Here is a 27,471-nt window from a genome sequence, read left to right on the forward strand (position 1 = left end):
AAGTTTGTGTTTAGTTTTTCGGTAATGTGGATGTCAAACAGACATTTTCACATTTTCTTACCTTCGAATATACATTGAGTTTATGTCTTGTTATACGTTTATCACTTTCACAATGACGGTCAAAGTCAACTCACAATCTTTCAAGAGTTAACACTTAGCTGATGATTGATTATAAAGCTTGTTTGGCATGCTGTCCCATGAGAGAGCCCTGAGCTAATGAGATCCTCAAATCCTGGGCTCTCTACCGTTTGCAGGGTGAGACGGGAGTTTGAGCTCAAGTAGATCTCGATAAACTCCCCCTGGCTTACTTCTGGCTAATGACAGGATGGTTGAGGAGAGGTGTACTCGCTAATGTGTACTTGGCTATGATATCAATTTGGTATAGATTTACTTAGATTGCGTGTTTTTGGACTGTGGGAGGAAACCGGAAAACCTGGGGAAAACCCACACCAGCACGGGAAGAACGAGCAAACTCCGCACCGAATTGTCAACTGGTTTAAAAGGGACTTTGACCGGTGACATTCTTGCTGTGAGGCAACAGTGCTAATCACTGGGCCGCCGTGTCACATATCTGTAAATGAGAGGGAGTAGGGGTGGGTAAGGGGGATTCTTTAAGACGAAGATACTGAGATAAGAAAACTCTGGTTATTGAGAAAAATCATAAGCACGTGATCCCCTCGAAATTAGTTTGTAAATAAACTTCACATATTAAAATATTACAGGGTGACTTTTTTCCTCAGGATAAACTATGGCATGATTGGTTATACCTTACTGTGCATTAAAGATAAGAAAGTTGTAATAAATAATATTATGTTCCCTTTGTATGTCCCTTTCTTGCTGTTTTTTGATCCACAAGATCTTTTATTTATTTTTGCAAACTCACAACTTTTGAACACTGAATGGCTTTCCTTAACCAAGTGTAACATGTTATGACAGCGGGCACTGTGATGTCAAAACGAAAAAGAAAAGAAAAATGTAAAAAAATGCCAATCTAATTGATGTTAATTGACTACCTTGATGTCAAAACAACAGCAATTTGATGCTAATATTTGCTTTAAAAAAGACTGTCTTGTAATGGATTTTTGACATACTTTTGGTGCCCAATGTTAGACGTCAATTTGATGTCATTTTAACACAAAGTTTACATGCATTGTAGGAATAAAAATCTAGTGTAATCTAGTTGTGTTGGTCTTTTGGTATCAAAATGGTATCAATGTCTGAATGTCATGCTGTTCGGGTGGTTCAAAAGACCCACCCCTCACTGACAAAGGTCCAGTATTTTTCTTGTACACAAGCTCATTTGTCCTATTTTGACTGCTATGTCATAATAAATTGTGAACTATGGAGGCGGCTTTAAGACCATGTGGAATCCTCTTTTGGCTGTTACCAGAAAGTTGAATGCGCTGGCCAGTTTGTGCTTGCCTAATAAATGACAATAGGCTAGTTTTTAATTTAAAACTTGAACAGCATGGCTTTGGACCTGTGCATGTTTTTTTGTGCTCCTAAAAGTACTAGTATTGCATTTTACGAAATCACCAGGGATCATGAAATCTAATGAAAACAATTATCTTTAATGTTATACTAATAAAAGTAAGATATTGGCAGGAAATTAACAGCAAAGATTTATATGTAGGTTATTTATCTCTTTAATTCCCCTATTCCTGTACTATATCAAATGTCTGCTATTTAGTGTTATTTCTCTTTATGAAGAATCACTTGTCATTTGTAAATCATTCTGAATAAATGTGTCTGCACAATAAATGTGGCCTAGTTTTCTTGTTCAGTAGTCACTGAAGCCAGACATCTTAAAGTGCTGTTGTTATGCATACACGTGTACTTGTTCTAAGAGTATGTTGTAAAACACATGTCTGCATATTGAACTTGAAGAGGGATGTTTGCCTTTGGGGTAAAGCAAGTCAGCACTGGCACAACCACAAGCATGCACACGCAGCTGACCCGATCGACCCATGCTATATTTCTTTCATTAAACTAAAAAGCGGATTGTTTGTATGCTGACATTTTTTTTCTATAAATCACACAGTGCAGCTGTAGAAAAAATACGTGGCTTTTAATGGGTTTTGCTCAATAAAACCTAATTTTTCAAAATCACGACTGGTCCTGATCAGTTTGAATCATGATCTGATTAAGAGTCAACTAAGAGTCAGATTTGTCACAGTTTGTGAATCGTGTTCTCTGATCTTCATAACACTGGTAAAAAACACTGGTTGAATTTGTTAGTCCAAGTGAGGACAAATAAATGATGAAAAATCTAATTCTAATTTCACAATTCTTTGAAATTATATTATTATATATATAACATATAATTATATTATTTTAATCTAATAACATTTCATATAAAGTTGGGAGAAATTAGTATTCAATGCTTTATGTTTTTTTCCCTGGGAATACTATTTCTAAAGGAGCTGTTGGCATGGAATTGAATCAGATTTCGGTAAAAAACCCAAACAATACAAATGTAAAAATAAAGCGAAACAAAAAAATCTTTAAAAAGTTGTGTAATTACAATGAAATGACACAAGGACAAAGTACTGAACTACTGAAATGTACTTAATACTTTATATAAAGGGCCTTTTTGTGATTAAATGCCTCCTCCTTCCTAATGTTCATATCTGGTGACTGGGCTGGCCAGTCCTAGAGCACCTCTACCTTCTTAAAGACGCCCCTCATATGGCAGAATGAAGTCACATGTATTGCTCAGGTGTGAGTTTTTCACAGACTTCAACAGAGTGTTAAAAATCACAGTTCTGTAAGTCTTGTCTATCAAATCTGATTTTTATTTTGTAGTTTTTTGTGGATTCAAGGCCATTCTACAGCTTGATTTTCTTTCTATGAAATCATTTGCAAGTTGGACCTTGGCTGTGTTTTAGATAATTGTCTTACTGAAATGTCCACCCTGGTTTCATGTTCACCATCCTGCTAGTGTAGATGTTGGACTGAAGCAGCTAATATTAATTTACAATACGGATGGGCAGAGGGTTGCTGAATAATTTCTGAGAGATCTCAGCTGCTGTCTGGGCTTTCACTGGCTTTCTACACCTCCCTTTCTTCATGTGTTCAATACTCTTTTCCTGTGTCATTTCATTTTTTACACATAACATTATTTGTAAACTAGTAGGTTGCATATTTGGATTTCTTTGGTTGTTACCAACATCTGGTGAAAATTTCAAGTCAACAGCACCTAGAAATATGTTTTCTTAGAATGGTGACGTGTTGACTACTTTTTTCCCCCACTGTATATCTGTCAAACATCATTTGAGGCCTCGCAAAATGACAAAAAGCCATCAATTGTGGGAAAGTAGTTTGTTTTTCTTTCTGTAAAAGAACATGCAGACATCAGCAGTGCTGGAGACTGAATAATAAATCACAGGTAGTCCTGTCACGATATCTCATTTTTCCTGTGCACTATTTTACACATCGTGATAAACAATATTATCATCATATTAAGACCATTTTATGCCACTCATTATATAATGCCATGATAATTTAACAGCATATTGTCACAGGTGTGTTATACAGCTTCTTGAAATTCAGAAATAAATATCATTAGCCTATGCCTTAATCTAAAGAGCACTAAAGTGTACTTTAAAAGGTAAAGAACAATAATGTCTCAAATACGTTACTATTAGGTAATATCTACAACATTACTAGAACATTTGTCAATGTTTTGTATTATAAAAATTTTGGCATAAAAATGTTATTCCAACAAAACACTACTACAAAATAGATCACATCACACATAACTGTAGAAGAGCCAGAAGAAATTTAAGATACTTTAATAGCCTTTTTTCATTGATAATTAGATTTTTAACTAAGTACGGTGTCTCTTCTGGTGTTAAAATGTAAAAGTACTTTTACTTTTGGCTTTATAATTGTGGATTCAGATATTTAACTTAGGAAGTTGTGATTGGGAGACTATTGAAAGAATAAATTCTAACATCCCACTGATTGACAACCATAAACATTTGCAGGGCTATAATCTTGCTGAGAATCAGGACTAGAAAGCTCATATTTTATCATCATAAATATGAGTAGGCTCAGTCCGCCTAGTCGATTATTAAAGCATTTTTTTGTCACACATAGAAATCAGCAATTCATGTGCTTTAGATTTAGCTGTCAAGTGCAAAACAAGAAAACAATGGAAGTAAACCAAAAAAAAAGCAATATTCCTATGGATTTCCAGAGTTCTAGGGATCAATTTCTTTATCAGCACGATGCTTTTTATATCTATTTTATAGGTAACAAGCATAGCAAAACTATTAAATGCAATTTGGAGTGAACACCAGATCACTTTGAAAATATATTAAGGTTCACTTGTAAAGTCTCATTTATTTTTCTCAAGCCAACAATTTAAAAATAAAGTTCTTCAGCAGCTCTTTGGCTTGAAATCATAGGAGAACCAATTTAAGTGCTAAAAAGAACTTATCAAGAACCTGTAATGCTTCTCCAGAAGTCCTTCAGGGTGGTTAAAGTCCTATAGCACTACATTACCTGACAAAAGTCTTGTTGCCCATCCAAGTTTTAGGAACAGCAAATAATAACTTGACTTCTAATTGATCATTCGGTATCAGAAGTGGCTTATATGAAAGGCAAAAACCTCTAGATTACGCTTATTTTACCAAAATAAAATATGATCATGCCTTGATTTTTAATTATTTAAGACAGTACGGTCTGACTTTGCTTAGACAAAAACAAAAATAATGTTCAGTATATAATATAAAGTTTATAAAAAAAGATTGAAAATTGTGTATTTACTCCCACGAGTTTGGAGGACTGCATCTCTGCAATGACTCAAAGAACTTATTAATAAAGTCATCTGGAATGGCAAATAAAGCAATCTTGCAGGACTCCCAGAGTTCATCACGATTCTTTGGATTCATCTTCAATGCCTCCTCCTCCATCTTACCCCAGACATGCTCAATAATGTTCATGTCTGGTGACTGGGCTGGCCAATCCTGGAGCACCCTGAAGGTCTTGCTTTCAGGAACTTTGATGTGGAGGCTGAAGTATGAGGAGCACTATCCTGCTGAAGAATTTGCCCTCTCCTTTGGTTTGTAATGTAATGGGCAGCAAAATTGTCTTGATACCTCAGGCTGTTGATGTTGCCATCCACTCTGTAGATCTCTCACACGCCCCCATACTGAATGTAACTCCAAGCCATGATTTTTCCTTCACCAAACTTCTCTGATTTCTGCCAGAATCTTGGGTCCATGCAGGCTTCTGCAGTATTTGTGATGCAGTTCATCAAATGATTTATCGGAAAAATCTAACCTCTGCCACTTTTCCAAATTATCAACGAGAAGTCAAGTTATTATTTGTTGCTTACAACTTGGATCAACAACAAGACTTTTGTCAGGTAGTGCGTATACACTCTATAAAAACAAAACCTAAAGCGGCTGTCTTTGAATGCTACAAGTCAAAGAACAGCTTTTTATCATGTACTGCTAAGGGAGTCATCTGATGTCCTTTCGCCAAACAATAAAAACTAGAAGCCACCGATCCTTAGAAGCAGAACTCTACTGTATTTCCATTACTATTTATAGAGCCACCAATTGCATGTGCTGTGATAGATTGGCGCAGCATTATGGGAATGTATAATCTATAACAGGCATCAGCTAATGAGGGTTTTGATTGAACTGCTTCCAGTTTCCATACACATTCAAGACACACCATCTCACATATCAAAAGAATATTTGGGGGAGACTAAAGCAAGCGGTATGACGTATGTGCTTAGAAGAACAGATTTTCAACACAGATGTTAAAGAAGAAAAACATTGGGATTATTTTAAAATATGCAAATAAAACCCAAGATCAACTGAGAGTTTGTGCCTATTTTAAGCATTAGTCAACATGCAATACGCTGAGAATAAAACATCATGATTTAATGAATTTGCATTATTACTGAATTTATTATACAGGGTTCCTACTCTTAATGGAAACCAAATTCAAGGACTTTCAATGACTGTTTGGAACAGAGATATCCAAATTAGGGCCTGTGGGCCAAAGTTGACCCATGGTAACCTTTGATTTGGCTGACCATCTCATCTGAAAAGAGAGGTTGAATGGTGGGGATGGTTCAGAAATTGTAAATTAAAATTAAATTAAACCTTTTCTTTGTTTGTTGTATTGTTAAGCTACAAAAAGCTAACTGAAATTAATGTTTCCACTGAAATGGTGTTATTTAATCAGATTTAATTTAAACCGTACATACTGTCACCCAACGGACAGAGAACTATGGTAAGCAAATCAATGCAAAGGCAGATTCTGCTTGACTAGTGTATTCAGCATTGAACTCCACTGTGTTATAAATGTGATTGTTCATGTTTATATAGCAGTAAGTTATAATTAAAAAGGTTATTCCAGATTAGTTAATATGATTCAAAGTAATGTTTTCTATTTATTTTTAAATATTAGGAAATAAATTAGGAAATCACCCATAATAACTTTAATCAGGGTTTCTGCAGGTTTCTTCAAATCAAATTTAAGAATTATTAAAACCCTTTTAAGACCATTGTGAATACAATTTTAGACTTATAGGGCTAAACATTAAGGATTTTTTCTAATGGCCCAGTTACGTTCGTAAATAGTTATTGCATTAGTAATTTGGCGGTTCATTCCACTGTGGCGACCCTGATTAATAGAGGGACCAAGCTGAAAAAAAAAATGAATGAATGAATGAAGGAATAAATGTATTTGTGAATAATTTTGTTCCTGTTTCAAAACGTGGAGGTACTGTTTGTTTTATGCATCAACTGTATTTTGCAGCCATAATTTGTTTTTTTAACAGCTAGGAAACACAATGGAAACAAGCCCAGGGGTTTATTGTGTTTTTATCCTTAACAGTTTTATGTCAAAATGTATGGGATACTTGTATTTTTGTACAGCTTTTCTAAAATCTATCAAATAAAAATTCAATTCAATTCAATTAGAAGATCATGTAAAGGGATGTGTTGCTTTAGTTTTCTTTTCCCGATTCAGGAATTTAATTAGGAGAATTTCCTTTAAATATGTCTTAACAGCTGTTCTGAATTGCATTTCTTTGCAATAAAAATCTTAAATATATAAAAAAAGTTGTGTCGTGTGTCTGCCCGATCATGTAGCTTTACCTGGACATGAATTTAGACCTGTTGAAAATGATTTAAGACCTACAGCACAATATTTCAATGAATTTAAGACTTTTTAAGGCCCAAACTTTTGCTTTTGAAATTTAAGACATTTTAATACTTTTTCAGACTCTGTGGACACCCTGTTAATGTAAAATAGTTTGGTATATTAAATTTAGGCTATCACAGCTATCAATGACATTTGGTTTTTGGCCCTTCATACGAAAAAGTTTGGGCATCCCTGGATTAGAATGTGTCAAGTTGACAAATCAAGACCATTTTAATAGTCATGTTCAAAGAACTTTATGATCAATACTTCTAAAATTTTAAAGCGATTTCTGAAATATTGATAAAATGTGCATTATTGTCATAGCTCTTGCATAAGATTTAAATTTCATATATTTAAATGAAGAATTTCTTTGTTTTATCTTTCAGTTTTCAGTTTTTATTGTCATGAAAACATCTGATTCTACAAATAATTAGAAAATATTTCCCACACTTCTTGAAAGTAATTGAGTTTCAGAAATATGAATTCAAGGCCTGGAAAGTACTGAAATTCAAGCACTTTCAAGTTTTTTAAGTACTTTCCAGGCCTTGAATTTATATTTCTGAAATTCAAGAACTTTCAAAAAACGTGGGAAATATTTTTTAATTATTTGTAGAATCAGATGTTTTCATCACTAAAAAAACACTGTAATTATTAATAGAAAAATAGAGAAGCATGAACAATTTTTCATTTATTTAAAAAAAGCAAGTCAAGTTCATCATATGCATTAGCACCTTTAACGAAAAACACAATACTCAATCAAATGTTCTCCCGTTCTTACAACCAGACGTCTCTAAGCTCCATAAGACCAGAGAAACAAAGACGACAAGCATTCTAATGAGACTTCCCGAATAGCCTTCAAGAGTGCTGGTAAAGCCTGGCTGATGCCAGATCAGAGTTTAAAGGCCTGATATTAAGAAAATATGTAACGTTGTGTGGGTTGAGGAGGCCTGAAGGCTGGAGGAATGTTATCTAGAGCTGTGTGGATCTGTGCAAAGGCCTCCAGCAACCCTGAGGCCCTTTAAGAGACTGTGAGCTTATTGAGTGGCAGCACCAATCACGTCTTGTCTTTACCAGGCAGGGGCCGTGTTGGCAAGTCGTCGCATACGCCTATAAAAACAAACAAACAAAAAGATCACGTGTAAGTGTACTACGCAAGCTGTGTCTGCCCAATTATACTCATTTCTACAGATAAACAATGTTTTTGAAGTGTTTCAGTCAGGTTTCAGGCCTCATCATAGTATGGGAACTGATTTAGTGAAAGAAACCAAAGATTTACTCATAGCTGCTGACCAAGGCTGCATCTCGCTACTAGTTTTACTTGACCTCAGTGCTGCATTCGACACTATCAATCATGATATCCTCATCGATTGGTTAAAGTTTACAGGTGTCCAGGAACAGGCTTTAAGATAATTTAAGTCATATTTAACTGATCGTTACCAGTTTGTAAATACAAATGGACAGCTTTCACAAGTCAGACCGGTGAAGTATGGGGTGCCTCAAGGATCAGTTTTAGGCACTTTGCTGTTTACAATATACATGTTACCCCTGGGAGACATTATTAATACTAATACAGTGGTCCCTCGCTATAACATGGTTCAGCTTTCGCGGCCCTGCAGTTTCGCATATTATTTTTTTAAACAGCGCATTGTGTTCTGCGTCCTGATTGGCTGTAGACCATTGTCAATGTCAATCAATCTGGTTATACAGAATGTGTTCTGCTTGCAAAATTAACATAAATCTTCCATCGCTAGCAGTGTGAGTTCCAACAAAGACGCAAAAAGGATTGTAACTGTCCACATCAAGACCATCATAAAAGAGGGTGGCACACCGGATGCACCGCACCATGACATCCCATGCAGTGCCTTGCATTTTAGATTGGTAAACATAAGTTTATATCAGGATATTCACACCGGCACCAAGTCAGTGACTGTCTGCGGTGCCTATGACTCAGGACACTGTTCATATTTCTACTGCGCCAGAGCGCCATCTGAATAATTTCATTTTAATTGATGTTCGGAGTGTGTTACTTCCAACTGTCATGTGCACGGCATATCACTGTCATGTGCACGGTGTGCGACCCCCTTAAGGATAAAGTCTGCTTTAGCTTTGTGGATCAGAGACTGTAGGAAAAAGAACATTACGCTGGATGCCAACATTACCCAGATAAGCGATGAATTTTTACACATGACAACAGGTTTTGATCTTTGGTTTCATTCTGGACTTAATACTGCACTTATTTTTCTACGAAAGTTTGAACTTTGAGAGTGTTAAAATAAAAGAGAAAAGTGTATAAAGTGTGTAGTGAGGGGTTTTACAGCCTTAAAACGTCTATTATAGTTGAATAAAAGCCGACTACTTCATGGATTTCACTTATTGCGGGTTATGTTTAGAACGTAACTCTCACGAATAACGAGAGACCACTGTATAAATAAAGTAAACATTTGAAGATTGGCCATTGAATTATTAGAAAATTTGTAAATAATTCAATGGACTACAGTCAGTTTGTTAAACATTATAAAATATTATCATAACTAAAACTGTGAAGCGTTTAAAGCATAAATGAAAATTCAAAGACTGTGGTGAACATTTCTCTCACCTTGTGTTTCTATCCTGATCTCTGATTTTCTTCTCCATCTCTGCATCTGTAAGAGTCTCCAGCAGAGGGCACCATTGGTCAGCATCTCCAGTGTTACGAATGGCAATCTCTACAGTTGGTAACGGGTTCTCACTGCAGGAAATATAAGCCACATAAAGTTAGAAATGGATATCTCTTAAACAAAAAGAAAGATCAGAGGTGCTTCAATGATGACCAAGGAGGCACAAAGGCGACAAAAATATATTTTAGAATTTATATAAATCGGAATATTATATGCTTTTAACCATAATACAGAAATTAAAGCCATGCTATGGCAGCACATGCATGTGTCAAATAGAGCAGTAAACAAACCACTGTCTGGTATTATTAGGTTTATGCGATTTCTGTATGTGGGTAGAGGAATAGTCCATACCATAAAAATGTAATACAGATTAATTTAAAATTGAGGTTTTCCCCATTACATTAGACAGTGTCCTATTTAATTGTAGCTTTTCTGAGTAATAAAATGATACATTTAAATAAAAAACAAAACTAAAATATTTATTATTATTTTTATTATTATTTTTATTTTATTTTTTTAACTTATCTTATGTATTCTAATTAATTGCAATTTTACATTAAATTTTGTCACTGTTTATAAATATTATGCTTTATAATAAGTTTTTTTATATTTCGTTTTTAGTTATTTAAAATAAAAGTCAGAATAAGTATGTTTATTTTACCCAAATATTGACTTATTTTTTTTACAAATGTTATATGAAACATTAAAGTTTAAATTGCAGTTAAAAGTTTGCAACTTACAACAAATTGCAACTTAAAAGTTAGTTTAAATAAAATGCAGACATCAACAAATACCAAAATGTGTCAGTTTTTGACATACAGTATATACTTCTGTCATTTTAGAGGGAGGCATTAGACATTAGAGGAAGGCATTAGATATTAAAAAGGTATTTAAAAAAAACAGGGACATGTCCTTCAAAGATTTCAAAAATAAGAAAAGATGAAAGTACTCAGCTTCCCAGGGTATGAAACGTGGGGGTAAGAGGGAGAGAAGATCAAGAAATTTTGAAGTATATTGACCTGAAATCAGACCTATTGGAACAGACAGTGGGGAAAAGCAAACAATTAGAATGTTATAGCAAAGCAAAACCAAAAAAGCAATGAAGTTAATCACAAAGAATGAACATTTTAAATGGATAGTTCACCCAAAAGTTTAAATGTACTCACTCTAAAATGGTTCTTTAAGCTTAATGGGTTTCCTTTTTCCGTTGAACACTAAAGAAGATATTTTGAAGAATGTTAGAAAACTGTAACCACTGACTTTCATAGCATGAAAAAAGAAGTCAATGGTTACAGATTTCCAACATTTTTCAAAATATCTTCTTTTGTGTTGAAAAGAAGAAAAAAGAAACTCAAACAGGTTTAATAGAAGTAAAGGATGAGTAAATGATAAAAGAATTCTATTTTGGGTGAACTACCCCCTTAAGAGTTCTAACGTAACCACAAACTAAAAATAAATGTGCCATTTTCACTTATGATTACAGCATGATGATCTCATAGAGAAATTGTAAAGCTAACGGGTTACGTCCCTAAAAAGCAAATGTAGGGTTGCAAGCCATGCAAGAGCAAAGCAACTGAATTATGAAACACTATGGTAGCAAAAATCAATATGGGCTGTTCTAGAAGAAAAAAAAAAGCAACAACAACTGAGAAAAGAGAAACACATAAAACTACTTCAAGGCATAATAAATGTAAGTTACAATGTTCAACCGGTTGTCAGCTTGCTGTCGGACCAAAAAATGAGATTGTAAAGAACCACTAGATGTCCCAGAGCGAGCTAAAGATGGTCTCAATTTAGTGGCAAAAACAAGATGTGCTGTGTGTGTTTGTGTGTAAATAAACGCACTATAAACTGGATGGAAATTCCACGTCATATGACCTTATAATACTGTAAATCAAACAACACAAGTATAGAATGAGATAAACAATATGGTTCAAAACAGTTTAAAGGTGCAATAAGAGATCTTGGAAAAAGCTAACGTTAGCCTGTTAGCATTGAAAGCATACATTCCACCCTTCAAATCAAAATTTAAAAGGCATAATGAAAATCAACTTTTGTGAGCTGTTTGGACAGACCTTCGTGTAGGTATAGTGTCCACTGTCATTTTGGAGTGATAGAAACTCAACAATTTTTATTTTTATTTTCTGACATTAAAATAGGACCCAAATCCCAGTGATTGCGAGGCCCACCGCAATGTGACGCAGGAGTGCGTTTACCCCACCCATCGAACTACTTGACAGGCGCCATATAATAACATGCATACACACGTCCACAAATTTTTTTTTTTGTGCAAATAAACTGGGATTAAAATGTTACAACTCTCTGGAATTTGTATAAGTTTTATAAGTTTAAAACATTTTTAAAATAGAGCATGTTCGTAATAAAGCGTAAAATCGCTATGTAATTCTTAACCGCTCCATTCACCACGGCCGCATGGCAACAGTAAACGCACATATGTATGTGTGTGTGTGTGTGTGTGTGTGTGTGCGTACTGCAAAAGGCATTTGTGTGTGACTCCTTGTATCAGAAAGGCTTGAATAAACTCCAACACAAATACGTGAAATACACTTACTTGGTATTTTTGACTAATGAGCTGTATTTCAGCTTCATCCAAGTCTGTCTCTGTCACTGTGCTGTTTATCTGACGTAACGCATGATGAGAGGCAGACACACACATGGGAAAAGTGGGCGGGAAGAAGCAGCTCATTTGCATTTAAAGCCAAAGGTTACAAAAACAGCTATAATGTACTCAGACAGCAAAACAAGCAGATTCTGGAGGCTATAATAAATTATCTGATGGGTATTTTGAGCTGAAACTTTACAGACACATTCTGGAGACACCAAAGGCTTATCTTACATCTTGTAAAAGGGGTAAAATAGTGCCGTTCAAAGCCTCCTGAATGCATGAATGTACTAGAAAACATTTCTACAGTACATCACTTAAAATTCTTACACTTTACATTAACATTCAACACTTTCACCCTCCGTTGTGGGTAGGCGGGTCTGAGACCAGTGCTCTCTAGTGGCTGGACTAAATGGCTGCCGCCATCATTGGACTATATCCACATGCCCTGTTCCCATCCCCTATTGCGGTGTTTTGTCTATGTGTTTATGTTCCTTTAAGGGTGAGTAGCGGCTAAGTGACAAATAAAGGTTTCATCATCATCATCATCATCTGTTTTATTTCAGCAAGAATAAAAGAAGTTTTATTATTCTTTTTAAAACCATTTTATGTCAATATCATTAGCCCCCTTAAGCAATATTTTTTACTTAATGTTATATAATGACTTGCCAATTACCCTAACTTTAAATTACCCTTTAAATTGCAATTTAATTTGAATACTAGTATCTTGAAAAATATTTAGTAAAATATTATGTACTGAAATCATGGCAAAGACAAAATAAATCAGTTATTAGAAATAAGAAACCAGCTATTATGTTTAGAAATGTGTTGAAAAAACTCTAAAAATTCTGACTTAATAAATTTGGACCACTTAATTAAATGATCAGTATGCGTAAAGGATTTGCAATCAGCATAACAAAATATCTTAAGAAAATCACCTATTGCACCTTTAAGATCTGTAATGCTGCAAAACTGTAAATACAGTTAAAGAGTGAAATGTGAAACATTTTTGCTAACTACATATTTTTACAGTTTAATTCATCCCTGTTAGTCAGAAGCAGAATTTTCCATCAGCCTTCACTTTAGCGTTCAGTGTCCTGCTGATTCTTGGGTAAATTCCAAGGCAATTTTACAGTGCAGGGAAATAATTCATTCTCTGCCTTATGACAGTGCGGTGGCTGTATCTATAAATCATACATGTATGAATTATGGCTAGCAGTCATTTTGAAAACAAGAAACTGTCCTAAAACGGCTCTGTGGGGAATCCGTTGTTTCTGGAGGGGCTAATGCATAGAAAGCTAGCTTATTTATGAACGACTGCATTAAAATGTAGGTACGATCGATAGTTTTGCCCTCCAGCACACTCAGAGTAAGTGTGCTTACGTGCAAAAGTAAGAAACCATGTCTGAGCATTAACCCACTGTGTGTTGCCCACCTGAAGGCGTACGTCCTCTGATGCCAGCTAAGCTGCCCGCGGATGCTGTAGGCAATGGTTGTGACGAACTCTCCTCCGAGACCCAGCTCAGAGCAGAGCTTCAAAGCGAATGTTTCTGGCGAGTTCTCCCTCTCTGACATGTCCCATTCAAACTGGTCCACCAGAGAGATGTTCCCCACGTGGATGTTTAACTGAAAGTACAATGAAAAAAATTTACCTGCTTTCAATATAACAAGACTATTTTACAGACATGCATTAATTAGGCAGGTGTATTCACACCACTGTAGATAGATTTAGGACGTCAGCTGGATGACTTCTCATGACTAATATCATGAGATGAGACTATTCAAACTCATTGGGCATGCGCATATCTTGTCAGTATTCATACTTGCAGTCTACTGCTTGTGTAATGTTCATATGACAAAGGCTCGACAAATCAGAGAATGATACAAAATCGAAGGGCATTCAGAGAGCGTATGTGTATCGACACACTTCAAAAAGTCTCAGTCCACCTATACCGAAATGCAATATACCAGCATTTTTAAGCAAAAAAAACAGCCTTTTCAAAATACTCTGTTTTAATTGGTTGAAGATGCCAGAGCAGTTTTGACGCCAAGGGCACTACCATGAAGCTGGAATATCTGGCTAGCCAGTTAAGTTTCAGTTTATCTTGCAACAGTCTTGGGTTTTAGGTAACATGATGGCAGCTTGACATTAATCACTCTTTGTTGCCATAGTATTATGAAGCAGCTGAGCTAAACTACCTAAAACCCAACCTAAAACCCAAAGTTGGTGCAAACTAAAACGAAAATTAACTAGCTAGCCAGATAACAGGTACCAGGTGTAACAGTAACAAATCTTATGTGTTTTAAAAAGAAAATTATTTTTGTAAATGACACCTAAAGTAAAACCTATGCAGGTTGTTGAAGCTGAAACTAACCATTCAAAATCCATCAATATAGGTATAATTATATGTACGCACATTTAACAAGCACACATTATTGTTTTAGATGTTTTTTGGTTGCAAAATACATTATAAAAAGATTAGTCAGACTTAAAAATGATTAGCAAGGACTTTTTTTTCGCAACCAAAGAACTCAAACTACAAGGGTGAACTCCAAAGATCCAATAATGTCCAAAAAACACCTTAATGATGACCCTCTGGTCTGTCTGTTCCTCCAGAATGCTGTCTGTAGGGTAGGACTCAATCTGCTGTCTAATGGCTGAGGCGATGGCAGGGACAAAGGTGAGTGGATTAAGGTCCAGGTCATCACACAGGATCTCAGCAAACATCTCTGGAGTCATAAGCTTCTCTGGAGACAATGAAAACAGACAAGAATAACCCTTAGATCTTCCATTAAACAGCAAAAGAAAAAACCCTAAACCTACACCAATATTCAATAGTGGTGAGATAATGAATGATTATGATGGTTATGAGTGACTTCTTCAAATAAACGCTGTTCTTGAACTAGCATTTTTGTTTTTATTTCAACAAAAAAGCATCTAAAGTTTTCAAAATGAATAAGAATTATTTCTTAGGCATCAGATAATTAAATGTGGCATGTAGTAATAAAGACTGCTCAAATGAAGTCAGCTTTACCACAAAAACAACATAAATAAATTGCATTTAAAATAAATTTGAAAAAGAAAATAATAGTTTTACATTTGTATAATATTTAACAATTTAATAAAACTAGTGCTGGGCAAAGATTAAATGCAATTAACCTCATCCAAAATAAAAGTTTGCTTTGACATGATATATGTGTGTGTATTACATATGTTTATTATGTATATGCGATACTCACACATAAATAGAAACAAAACTATTTTGTTACATAGATATTTAAATTTATATATAATTTGTATTATATACATATATATTTTATATCTAAATATAAATATATTCTCATATATATGCATATACACAGTCTATATATATATATATATATACAGAGTGCACACACAAACATTGTGTCAAAAGAAACCTTTATTTTGTTTTCCATTGATTGTAATTAATTTTTGCCCAGCTCTAAATAAAACATAAGCACAACACAGATAGTTTGATTTCTGTACTTAAACTTTTTGCACTACACTCTATTGTCAGTTCGTTGGTAAAATATGCTTAAATGTCATGAAAATAATGCGCATATAAAGTATTTATTTTCTCTACCATTCATGTTCCAGGTAAAGGCATCTCTGAGCTTCTGTCCATCAATCTCCATGTCCAGGCGGATCGGCACCAGTACCTCTGCCTGGGTAGCATTTTCATGGATGACTGCAGGGTCGTGGTCATCGAAACTATGTGTTGAAAGAAAGCAGAGATCATAAACACAGCCTATCATTAATTAGCGCCATGTGCACAACATGTGCTGTTCAACTCCACACCAGGGCTTTGATTTTCAACAACATGCCACATTTTTCCTTCATGTCCTGCTCTTTTTTTGACACAACAAGTGCCCAAATTTTTTAACAACCTACATGTGTGAATATGCGAGGGTTTTAAAATGCTTGTCTTGTAAGTACCAACAGAAGAATGAAGTAGAGCATTGCTTGAAACCAACAGCTGGTTGGCAGCATTCCAGTCTGAACAGTCGCATTTAAACCCAATCGTTGACATTTACCACAGTCTTTATGTTGACAATATTGCAAGGATGATTACGTTCAGCTAAATACCCCAAGATGATTTCCTTCTGGCACAGGATAATGTGGGGCCAATTGAAACCAATAACCACAAAAGCATAGGGCTATTTTTTTGCTTGTCCTTAAAATGGGGAGCATTTGGACATCTTCTTGTGTGGGAGATGAGGAAAAAGGAACGTCAGCATGAGCAAAGAAAAATAGACTTATCAAGAGTTTGCTTTTCAGAGCATGAACAGTGATAAACAACACAATCTGAAAGAACCTCTTAGCAATAACAAGCCAGTGTTGTGGAGTATTGCTTCATCTGCTGACCCAAAACAACTCAGTCATGGAATAAATGCAGCGGAAATGTGGTTTGGTTCCTTCATAAACATCCTCTGGTTTGATATTGTCCTGATAACAACATCTGTTACAATCAACAGTTGCTTAAATAATTGCTCAGACTATAGTAATTATATTTAGATTGATTAACATGTTGATGACTGTTGACAGATCTAACCTAAGGAGTCTTTAAAGAACCATGATGACTTCATTTTCTTCCTTGTGATGATGTTTTGCTAATAAATATTTCATACGGAGACAGAACCATTCATGCAGGCATTTAAGATGATGAAGAAAACATGACATGAACTATTTAGTTCTCTATCTTTTTTGGAAAAGATTTAAAAGGGTAGTTCTAGAAACCTTCACTTGTCACAAATCTGTTTTGAGGGTTTGTTCCCCACTAGAACACAAAAGAAGCTATTTTGAAAAATGCTGGAAACCTGTTAACACCGACTTGTATAGTATTTGTCTTTTCCTACTGTGAAGGTCAATGGTTACAGGTTTCTAACATTTTTCAAAATGACTTCTTTTGTAATTAGATGAAAGAATACCATAAAAGTTTGGAACCACTTGAGGGTGAGTAAATAGCTAGTATATTTTCATTTTTAGGAGAATTAGACCTTTCATTTTAATGAGATGTTTGTGGCTGGTAAGCTTTTTCTTATGTTTTTGAAAGTTTCTCTGCTGATCAAGACTGCATTTACAAAAATGTAATAAAATCATATTATTGTGGAATACTTTTGCAATTTAAAATAAAATTAATAACGTTTTACATTTTAAAGATGCATAATAATTCACCAGCATATTGTTATCAGTTTTAATGTTATCATTATTGGTTCCATTAGAAAATTTACATTGTTACATTAAATTAAAGTAAACCATAAATAAAATTATGGATTTATTGGAAATTCAAGATGTTTGGCCAGCGGAGAAATTAAAATGGTCGTGCCCAACTGAGTCTGGTTTCTCTCAAGGTTTTTTTTTCTTAACTTTCACCAATTAGTGAAGTTTTTTTACCCTCTCCGCTGTCGCCACTGGCTTGCATGGTTCGGGATCTGTAGAGCTGCGCATCGTTGGATTTGCTCTTCACTGTTTGGACTCTCAGTGGTGATTTTTAAACCACACTGAACTGAGCTAAACTGAACTGAACTTAAATACTACAAACTGAACTACACTGTTCCACTTTACTATGACCTTTTATGTGAAGCTGCTTTGACACAATCTACATTGGAAAAGCGCCATACAAATAAAGGTGAATTGAATTGAACTGAATTGAATCAAAAACGCAATTTTTATCCTTTTTTAAGAGCCATTTGTTCCAGAATAAATTATATCTAGTCTTCAAATTTTTTATATTCAGTGTGGCTCTTCTAAATAAATGCATAATCTTATTAAAAAAACAAAAAAATAATTAAATTAATGCAAAAACGGCATCACAGTGGCGAAATGGGTAGCACGATCGCCTCACAGCAAGAAGGTCGCTGGTTTGAGACCTGGCTGGGTCAGTTGGCATCTCTGTGAGGAGTTTGCATGTTCTCCCCGTGTTGGCATGGATTTTCTCCGGGTGCTCCGGTTTCCCCCACAGTCCAAAGACATGCGCTATAGGTGAAATGAATAAAATAAATTGGTCGTAGTGTATGTGTTTGAATGCGGGAGTGTATAGGTGTTTCTGAGTGTTGGGTTGCGGCTGGAAGGGCATCCGCTGCGTAAAACCTATGCTGGATAAGTTGGCGGTTCATTCCACTGTGGCAACCCCTGATTAATAAAGGGACTAAGCTAAAAAGAAAATAAATGAATGAATAATGCAAAAACACCAAGAGAGGGTCAAAAAGCGTCATCAATCATCTCACCATAATGGAAAGGTCCTCTTTTTGTCACGTCCCATTCGGTTTCTGTTAATAGTGGTGGAACAAGGCACGGCGTCCAGGTGGTGGGAACTGTTGGGCAGGGTAGGCACCCATTGACTGTTCCTCTTCGCCTTCTGCTCCCTAATTACATCAACATAAATCAACAAAACATCATCTTTTAAGCAGCAAATTGCTGAATAAGCTTTATGACATACTGCCTGAAAGTGCTCACATGCATATACTGTACATAAAATAACCCCAGTACATAGTGAGATTTTATTCATTTGATTTCTTATACATTTTAAGTAACACAATATTTCGATGACTAGTTCTTGCTATAAATTGGTTGCTCATGTATATTAGCAGCATACTAGCACAAATAATCCATTATTCTGCATGAACATATTTTAAATCTTTTATTCCCAGGGTCATTGGGAAACCACTGGCACTAACCTGCACCCTCAGATTACCATTATGTTAAAATAGATTTTAAAAACAAAGTTCTATCTAGAAATACTATCTTCTTTTAAGTTTATTTTTCTTCCTAGAGTGAATAATAAGTTAAAATAACAATACTTTAGTTAGGGACAGTCTGTTAGGCAAGGTTGAATTTTGAATTTGTAAAGGAAGTTTCACTCACTCATGGAAAAGTAGATTGCAGCTCTACTGAGATAAAGGTGTGATCAAATATTTTTCTCATTTAGAAAAGTTTCAATAGTTGCAGTTCAGGTTGTTATTTTGACAGGCTGCTTCTGGTGTTGTTGTTGATGTTGTGGCAACGTGCCAGCATTAGCAGTTAAATCTCTGAATACACATCTGATGACCTAAGACTTATTTTAAGCCTGTAATTATGAGCTTTCTAATATGTAGTTCTGGGCGTTTTCTTCTCTGTCATCTTTACATTGCATACTAGATGCAATTGATGTTGTTGTAAAAGCAATGTGTTTGTTTTATGGTGTGTTAAAAGTTAAGGAAGGTACCATATTTTAAACTGGGAGAGCTATATGTATTCACACGGTAGCCCCCTCTCAGTATATCAGACTCCCCCTTGTCAGCCGAGGGCAGGCGCCAGCTCTGCTTATTCCTACCACATAATAAAACTTAACAACTACCTTACTAACTTTTAATTAGAAGCAAAAGAGAAGTTCGTTGAGGTAAAAGACATTGCTAATAGTTAGTTAACAGCAAGAACTGATCCATAAAGTGTTACTGTATATTATATTTCTTTTAATGTTCTGTTTTGTATTTAGACATGCAATGTAAATCATACAACAGTGAACTTGCAGTCATCTAACCTGAGATATGCCGGAGGCTCTGTGCTGATGGACACGGCTTTGTATTTCTCATCATTCCCCTCGAAGATCTCCTCACATTCAGATGCCTTCAGCAGGGTGACACTGGTGGCTAAAGGTGTGTAACCATGATCTAACACAAAAACAACACTGCGCAAACCGCTGTCCAGAAGCAGGACTAGGAGATTATGAGGTAGGTGTTGCTTATAGCTGCTTTCTGGACCTTATTATTGAAAATAAATCACTTACCGTGTGATGACGCTACAATCTTCTTCCTCTCCTCAACGGATGCAAGGCGTCTCCATAAAGAAGGGTATCGCTTATATAAGGAGCCTCTGAACATACGCAGGTAGTTGCCAACCTATAAAACAAGAGTAAGCAAAAATGCTTTAATTTACAGTTAAAGTCAGAATTAATAGCCCCCCTGTTTATTTTCCCCCCATTTCTGTTTAACTTATTTCTAAACATAATAGTTTTATTTACTCATTTCTAACAACTGATTTATTTTCTCTTTGCCATGATGACAGTAAATAAAATTTTACTAGATATTTTTCAAGACACTTCTATACAGTTTAAAGACATTTAAAGGCTTAACTAGGTTAATTAGGTTAACTAGGCTGGTTAGGGTAATTAGGCAAGTTATTGTATAATAATGGTTTGTTCTGTAGACTATCAAAAAATATATAGCTTAAAGGGGCTAATAATTTGACCTTAATATGTTTTTTTTTTTTTTTTTAATGGCTTTTATTCTAGCCGAATATTATCTTTTATTCTAGCCGAATATTATCAGACATACTGTGAAAATTTCCTAGCTCTGTTAAACATCATTTGGGAAATATTTGAAAAAGAAAAAAAATCCAATGGGGGGCTTATAATTCTGACTTCATTTATTTATAAAATCACCTACATCTTTGATGGCCTGAAGGTGAGTAAATTAATGGCAAATTAAAAATTTCAGGTGAAATATGAGACACTACAGGAAGAATTTTCTCTTAATCTATTAGTGAGCAGAAAACACCAAAAGTATGCATTTAAGTGTTTTATATGCAACAGTGATTCATTATTATTTTAGATTTAAGTGACTTATAACATGTTACCTATTCCTAATCTCAATATATGAATTATAAATGCTGGTTTATTTATAATTCATATTATTTACAAAATAAAGCAACATCAACATTTTGGATTACTCTTCTGTTTGTATTTTCTTGAGTAACAATGGAAAACAAAACTCCAAATATGGCTACGAATTTGAAAACTTTAACCTTATAAAATCTCGACAATAACAACAAAAAATTATTCTGATTAATAAATTGGCCAAGTATGCTGATACCAAGATATATAGGTTATATAAAATGGATGTGTTAATTATGTGGCATAAAATATAGTGCTTGAAAGCATTTTAAAACAATTTACTCACATGTGTTGTTTATACTATTATTGGTTTATTTTTTTCCATGGAGTCCCAGTTTTACCATTCACTTTCATTTTGTATTAACAGACCTAGGGCTGGGCGATTAATCAAAATCGACATTCAGAACCTATAATCAATCTAATTTTTCAAGGACGATTTTTTCAATTACTTTCCCTATGTCACGTGACCGCGCTCTGTTAAATACTGTGGCTGATTTCTACTTCTGCAGCCACATATGATGTCAGGTCAAGCAGGATGACGGACTGAATTCTTGAGCCTTACTTTGCACTACACTGACAGTGATAAATAAATTAAAAAAAAAATTAGGTTTAGATTTTAGGCCAAATCAGTGACAACTTGTGACATACTCTCTATATTGTTCACCACTGATGTAAAGTTGGTTTTATATTCACACAGTAAGACTTTCTCCTTAATAATATAATTTCACAAAGTATTCTTTGCAAATTCTAAATAGTAAATTATATTAGCAGCCAATGACTATCAAAGTACAACACTGTTCACAGTCAAATATATAGTACTAATGTACATACTTCCATGCAATTTCAGGCCGAAGATTCAAAGTACTATGGTAAACAACATGGAGAGTATGTCACAAGTTGTAACTGAATGAATGTGCAAACATAAAATCATCTTTATCTCAATTTGTTTACCATAGTACTTTGAGTATTCGGCCTGAATTCACATGAAAGTATGACTTCAAAACACTATTAGCATAATTTATTTGACTATGAACAATGTTGAAAGTCGTGGGCCGCTAATATGCTTTCACTATTTAGAATTTGCAAATAATACTTTCTGAATTTATATTATTAAAGAGAAAGTCCGACTGTGTGAATATAAAACCAACTTTACCTAAATGAAATGAAAGTATATCAAGAGGGTGTCAGTAACGTTACTTAATGTTGTAAACATCCTTTTTTGTGTTCAACCAAAAATCATAAAAGTTTGGAACTTCAGTAGTCCGAATATATAACGGCAAAACATTTCGGTGTAAACCATCACTTTAATATGTTTATGGTGTACTTGTATACAATACAATAAGAAACAACAATAATAACGTTCTTTATTAACTTATTTGCCCGAAGATTGTTGCACTTAAGATCTGCGTTTCTCACACGAAACTAACTTTACTTTATATAACAAAGAGGATAACTGCAAGCTTATTTAATCATTCTTTCGTTAGATCGATATGCAGATATGAGCATCTTCAACAAGCAAGAGCCAACAAAGAGAAGTCGAAGATGATGTTTTAGTGTTAATACGGCGACTACGTTGATGCATATCAGATGTAAACATACGCGTAGTTCTCAGTGCAACGGAACACATACCTCTGAGCCTATCATGTAAAAATCTCCATCTTCCTCGAGTTGAAATTTTATTGGTTTTTGTCCAAATGTTTTACTCAACGCCATCTTTGCGAACACAACACAATGAGAGACAACGCGCATGCGTACAAACGAAGCGACGCGCTGGGACGAACTCACGCGCTGGGACGCCCCGCTGCGGTGCTGCAACAATGCCTACGGTTGGAGCATGGGTATGTTACGAAAAGAGTAGTTTTGTTTGAAAAGCTAACAATCAATTAAATCAAATGTGAAATTAAAAGCAAGCAATTATTAGTGCGCAATTCGCTCACAATAAACACGAATAGATCATTTATAATCTTTTAAAAATGATTTGATTTGATAGGGCTATTTGGTCCCCAAACTCGTTTGAGGGACCCCATAAAATGCAATATATGCAGTATAGGCCTACAAGAAAATATAGTTTATTATAGGCTATAAATGTAATCATTTATACTGTGAAATATTTACTTTTCAAATATTACTGAATAATAATTCTGCAAAATCAATTTTTTTTTCGCTCATTATAGTATGTATTTATTTAAGATGTATTATTAATTTATTTGTAATTTTTTTGTGATTTGACATGTGTTTGCTTAAACAGCCTACATTTTGAATGTTTAATTTATTTATATCTAAATTTGATCAATTGTGGATAAATGATTTATTTAAACAATTTAATAATTATTTTAGTTATCATAATGATAACTGTTTTATGGGGCAGCAAGAAGCAAGAATGTCACTGGTTCGAGTCCCGGCTGGGTCAGTTGGCATTTCTGTGTGGAGTTTGCATGTTTTCGCTGTGTTCACGTGGGTTTTACTCCTGGTGCTCCAGTTTCCCCCACAGTCCAAAGACATGTGCTATAGATGAACTGAATTAACTAAATTGGCCGTAGTGCATGAGTGTGCATGTGAGAGTGTATGGATGTTTCCCAGTGCTGGGTTGCAGCCTGGGCTTCCGCTGTGTAAAACATATGCTAGATAAGTTTGCGGTTCATTCCACTGTGGAGACGAATAAAGGAACTAAGCTGAAGGAAAATTAATGAATGAATAACTGTATTATCATTTTGCTGTAATTATTGTCATTTTATTTGATTAATTTTTCTTATTTTTACTTTTTTATTAACTGAATCATTTATTAATTATATATAAAGCCCCTTTAAACTATATTTTTTGATAGTGTACAGACCAAACAATCATTATACAATAACTTGCCTAATTATCCTCTCCTGCCTAGTTAACCTAATTAGCCTAGTTAAGCCTTTAAATGTCGCTTTAAGCTGTATAGAAGTGTCTTAAAAATATCTAGTAAAATATTAATTACTGTCATCATGGCAAAGATTAAATAAATCAGTTATTAGAAATGAGTTATTAAAATTATTATGTTTAGAAATGTGTTGAAAAAATATTCTCTCTGTAAAACAAAAATTGAGGAAAAAAATAACCAGAGGGGCTAATATTCTGACTTCAACTATATATATATATATATATATACTTATTTTTTTTTATTTTTCACTTCTTCTTTAAAGTTAAATCCAAGATAGAGGGCAGTTTCTTGAGTCAACAAGAAATATTGAATTGCATGTAAACAAGCCAAAACAAGCAAGACAAATAAGGATTAGGTTGCTAAAAATATTTAAGACCATTAAAACCACATTAACCATTAAGCCTACAAGAACAGCCTTAATATTTCACATCTAATGCCAGATTATTTAAATTTATGTGCAATTATATGACTACTCTATGTAGATTGGACATTTGGGGGAAGAGGGGGGTGTACTTATGATTAAACGTACCAACATACATGTTTAACACAGACATTTTATAATGTTAATCAGAAGTGGCATCAGCATTAGAAAGGGAATAAACTCCATTCTTGCAGCACTTTAAAAGTACCTGCATAGAAACTAAACCATTAACACGGGTCACAGTCTGAACTCGCTTCATTAACGTAAAAACATATTTTCATTAAACATGCTGCATTAAACTTCACATTATCCTTTGGCTTGGAACATTAATAATCGGTCATTACCAATATGATTCAGAGTGAAATATTCTTCCTGAAGTACTTTAATCATGTCCTTTGGTGTCCTTCAGGAAAAAAAAAAATGTTCAGCTGAACTAAAAGAACCCAGAGTCCATATGATAAACAGGGAATGGTAAAATCTTTGGCAAAAACACTTTAAAAAGGTGCTTCACCCTAAAAATGAATTGATCCTCATTGTTTATTAACAGTTTTGCTGGTATACCACCTGTCTATAGCGCAGATATCTGCAGATTCCCTGACAACTGCAGGAGAGATATTCAGTGATAAAATATATATATTCCAGAAAGGCTCACCTTCACAGTTTGAAGCATGTTTATACTTTTATATGGGTTAAATAATTGATCTTGTTAGTACATTTGAAGAATTTTTATTTGGAGTGGAATGGTAGAACCATAACATATTTCCTGTGATTTTTATTTGGATCTAAAATTTTGCTAGTTACCAACTTTGTTTTTCTCTTCTTTTTCTCATGGTTTTAGGTACTTTTCCTCATTTCACTTTGTGTTTTATTGGATTAAAAAGAAATTGCGTGGATTAAAAGATATGATTTTTTAAAACTATTATTTCATTTTTTATGAAAAAACATTTTATTATATTATCATAAACCTTAATAATGAAATGTATGCTTTCATATCAAATTCATCCATTTTATTAAAAATTTATGATTTCAGGGTTACAAAAAACATATTTTTAATTTTAAATGTAGCTTTTTTATTGCAAAATATATTGATTGAGTAATGTTAATAATGATGTTAATGTTAATAATAAATAATGCTTGTTAGTTTTAAGGACATGAAATTAACCTTCAGTGGGGGCGACATTTATTCATTCAAATGATTTGTTCAGAAGTCTGATCCATTCAAGAATGAGTCATGGCAGCATCTGAAATTGCATATACAGTTCAAGTCAGAATTATTAGCCCCCCTTTGAATTTTTTTTTTCTTTTTTAAATATTTCCCAAATGATGTTTAACAGAGCAAGGAAATTTTCACTGTATGTCTGATAATATTTTTTTCTTCTAGAGAAAGTCTTATTTGTTTTATTTCTGTTAGAATAAAAGCAGTTTTTAATTAAAAAACAAACACTTTAAGGTCAAAATTATTAGCCCCTTTAAGCAAATTTTTTTTTGATTGTTGCAGAACAAACCATCGATATACAATATCTAGCCTAATTTTCCTAACCTGCCTAGTTAATCTAATTACCCTAGTTAAGCCTTTAAAAGTCACTTCGAACGGAATACTAGTGTCTTGAAAAATAGTAAAATAGCATGTACTGTCATCATGTCAAAGATAAAATAAATCAGTTATTAGACCTGAGTTATTAAAACTATTATGTTAAGAAATGTGTTGAAAAAGTCTTCTCTCCGTTAAACAGAAATTAGGGGAAAAATAAACAGAGGGGCTAATAATTATATATATTCTACAATATACTGTAGATTTTTAACTCAAGTTTCAGTCTATACTCATGAAACATCAAAATTCAGTAAGAAAGAATCTTACCTTAATTTGAGTTTGAGTTTAATTTATAACTTGACAATGATCTTGGTACACAAAGGGCTGCATGCTGCTAAAAGACTCCCAAGTGTTATGTGACCCCATTTCATAGTCAATCTGTTAAGCGTGTTAATAAAGAAAGTTATATTTTTACAAGAGTGGTTCCTCTTAGATTGTTCCACATTAGAGACTCAAACATAGTGGAAGATAATAGAAAAGGCAGAGCCGGGCCTCAGAGGAGCAAGAAACCTCAATCTCATTATATGTTTCTTTACTCAGGCGTTTTTGGAATTGCAAGCAATTTGCACTCATACTGGTCTGTAATCCTAATGAAATGATGGGATAATCCCACAGATCTAAAGCATTTTCTTTTACACTTCATTGCCTGTTTGAATAGAAGGTGTCTTTATCTGAAGTGGCTTAGTTGTAGCTTATAAATGATACAGCTTTGTTTTTCTAATTTAGAGGGGGGGGGGGGGGGGGTCATATACCTCCAAATGGAATGATATTTATTTATAAGCCTAATGAGCATGTCTTTTTGGATTCTGGTTTAGATGATTAACTGCACCTGCTATGAACACTAGATGGCAATCTTGCATTAACGTTTCTCACCTCAACTCAAATTCAGCCTTCATTCCCGTTTAGGTAAGACTGTGCTGTACATTGCTGATTACATTACGTTTCACTACTCTGTCAGCTCTTTTAGTTACTGTTGAAACCAGTCGAGGAAGTGTCAATCTCAGTTTGAATGTTTTATGTGTGGAAATAATTCAACATAACAGATATGTCTCGAACGCCCGCCAAAGCCTTCAAGGCCAGCAGAGAACCGCGAAATAAGCAATGAAAGGCGGGCAAATTACGCATTTCACACAGATGACCTTACTGCGATGTTGTGTGTTTTGTGGCATTTTTAAAAGCATCTTGCTTCAAAATGTAAGTGAACATTTATCTCAAGGAAAATGATTATTATTTTTTTTCAATAGGTCTGGTCCATAATCCAGCTCTCACACAGGCCATTAACTTTACAGTGCATATACAGGACTTCAAATTCATTCAATACTACAGACATAAAAACCTGTCTTCCTGAAAGGAATTATTATGATGGATTCTTGACATACTAATTTAGTGCACATATGGACATAGACGAGGCTCCATGCACACTGGC

At 34.4% G+C, this 27,471-nt stretch overlaps 1 protein-coding gene across 1 annotated transcript; it reads right to left on the minus strand.

Annotated features, from left to right (window-relative positions):
• Positions 1-7,845: 7,845 nt before the first annotated feature.
• Positions 7,846-22,871, minus strand: smarcb1b (SWI/SNF related, matrix associated, actin dependent regulator of chromatin, subfamily b, member 1b). Its single transcript, XM_056446828.1, has 9 exons — positions 22,752-22,871; positions 20,238-20,349; positions 19,992-20,100; positions 18,700-18,837; positions 16,056-16,183; positions 15,032-15,198; positions 13,886-14,076; positions 9,767-9,898; positions 7,846-8,277 (listed from the first exon to the last, which is right to left on the minus strand). The coding sequence occupies exons 1-9, from the start codon at positions 22,869-22,871 to the stop codon at positions 8,238-8,240; spliced, it is 1,137 nt and encodes a 378-aa protein (XP_056302803.1). The 3' UTR covers positions 7,846-8,237.
• Between the last annotated feature and the right edge of the window lie 4,600 nt (positions 22,872-27,471).

The sequence above is a fragment of the Danio aesculapii genome, chromosome 21 (genome assembly GCF_903798145.1).
Source record: "Danio aesculapii chromosome 21, fDanAes4.1, whole genome shotgun sequence".
Taxonomy (NCBI): Eukaryota; Metazoa; Chordata; class Actinopteri; order Cypriniformes; family Danionidae; genus Danio; species Danio aesculapii.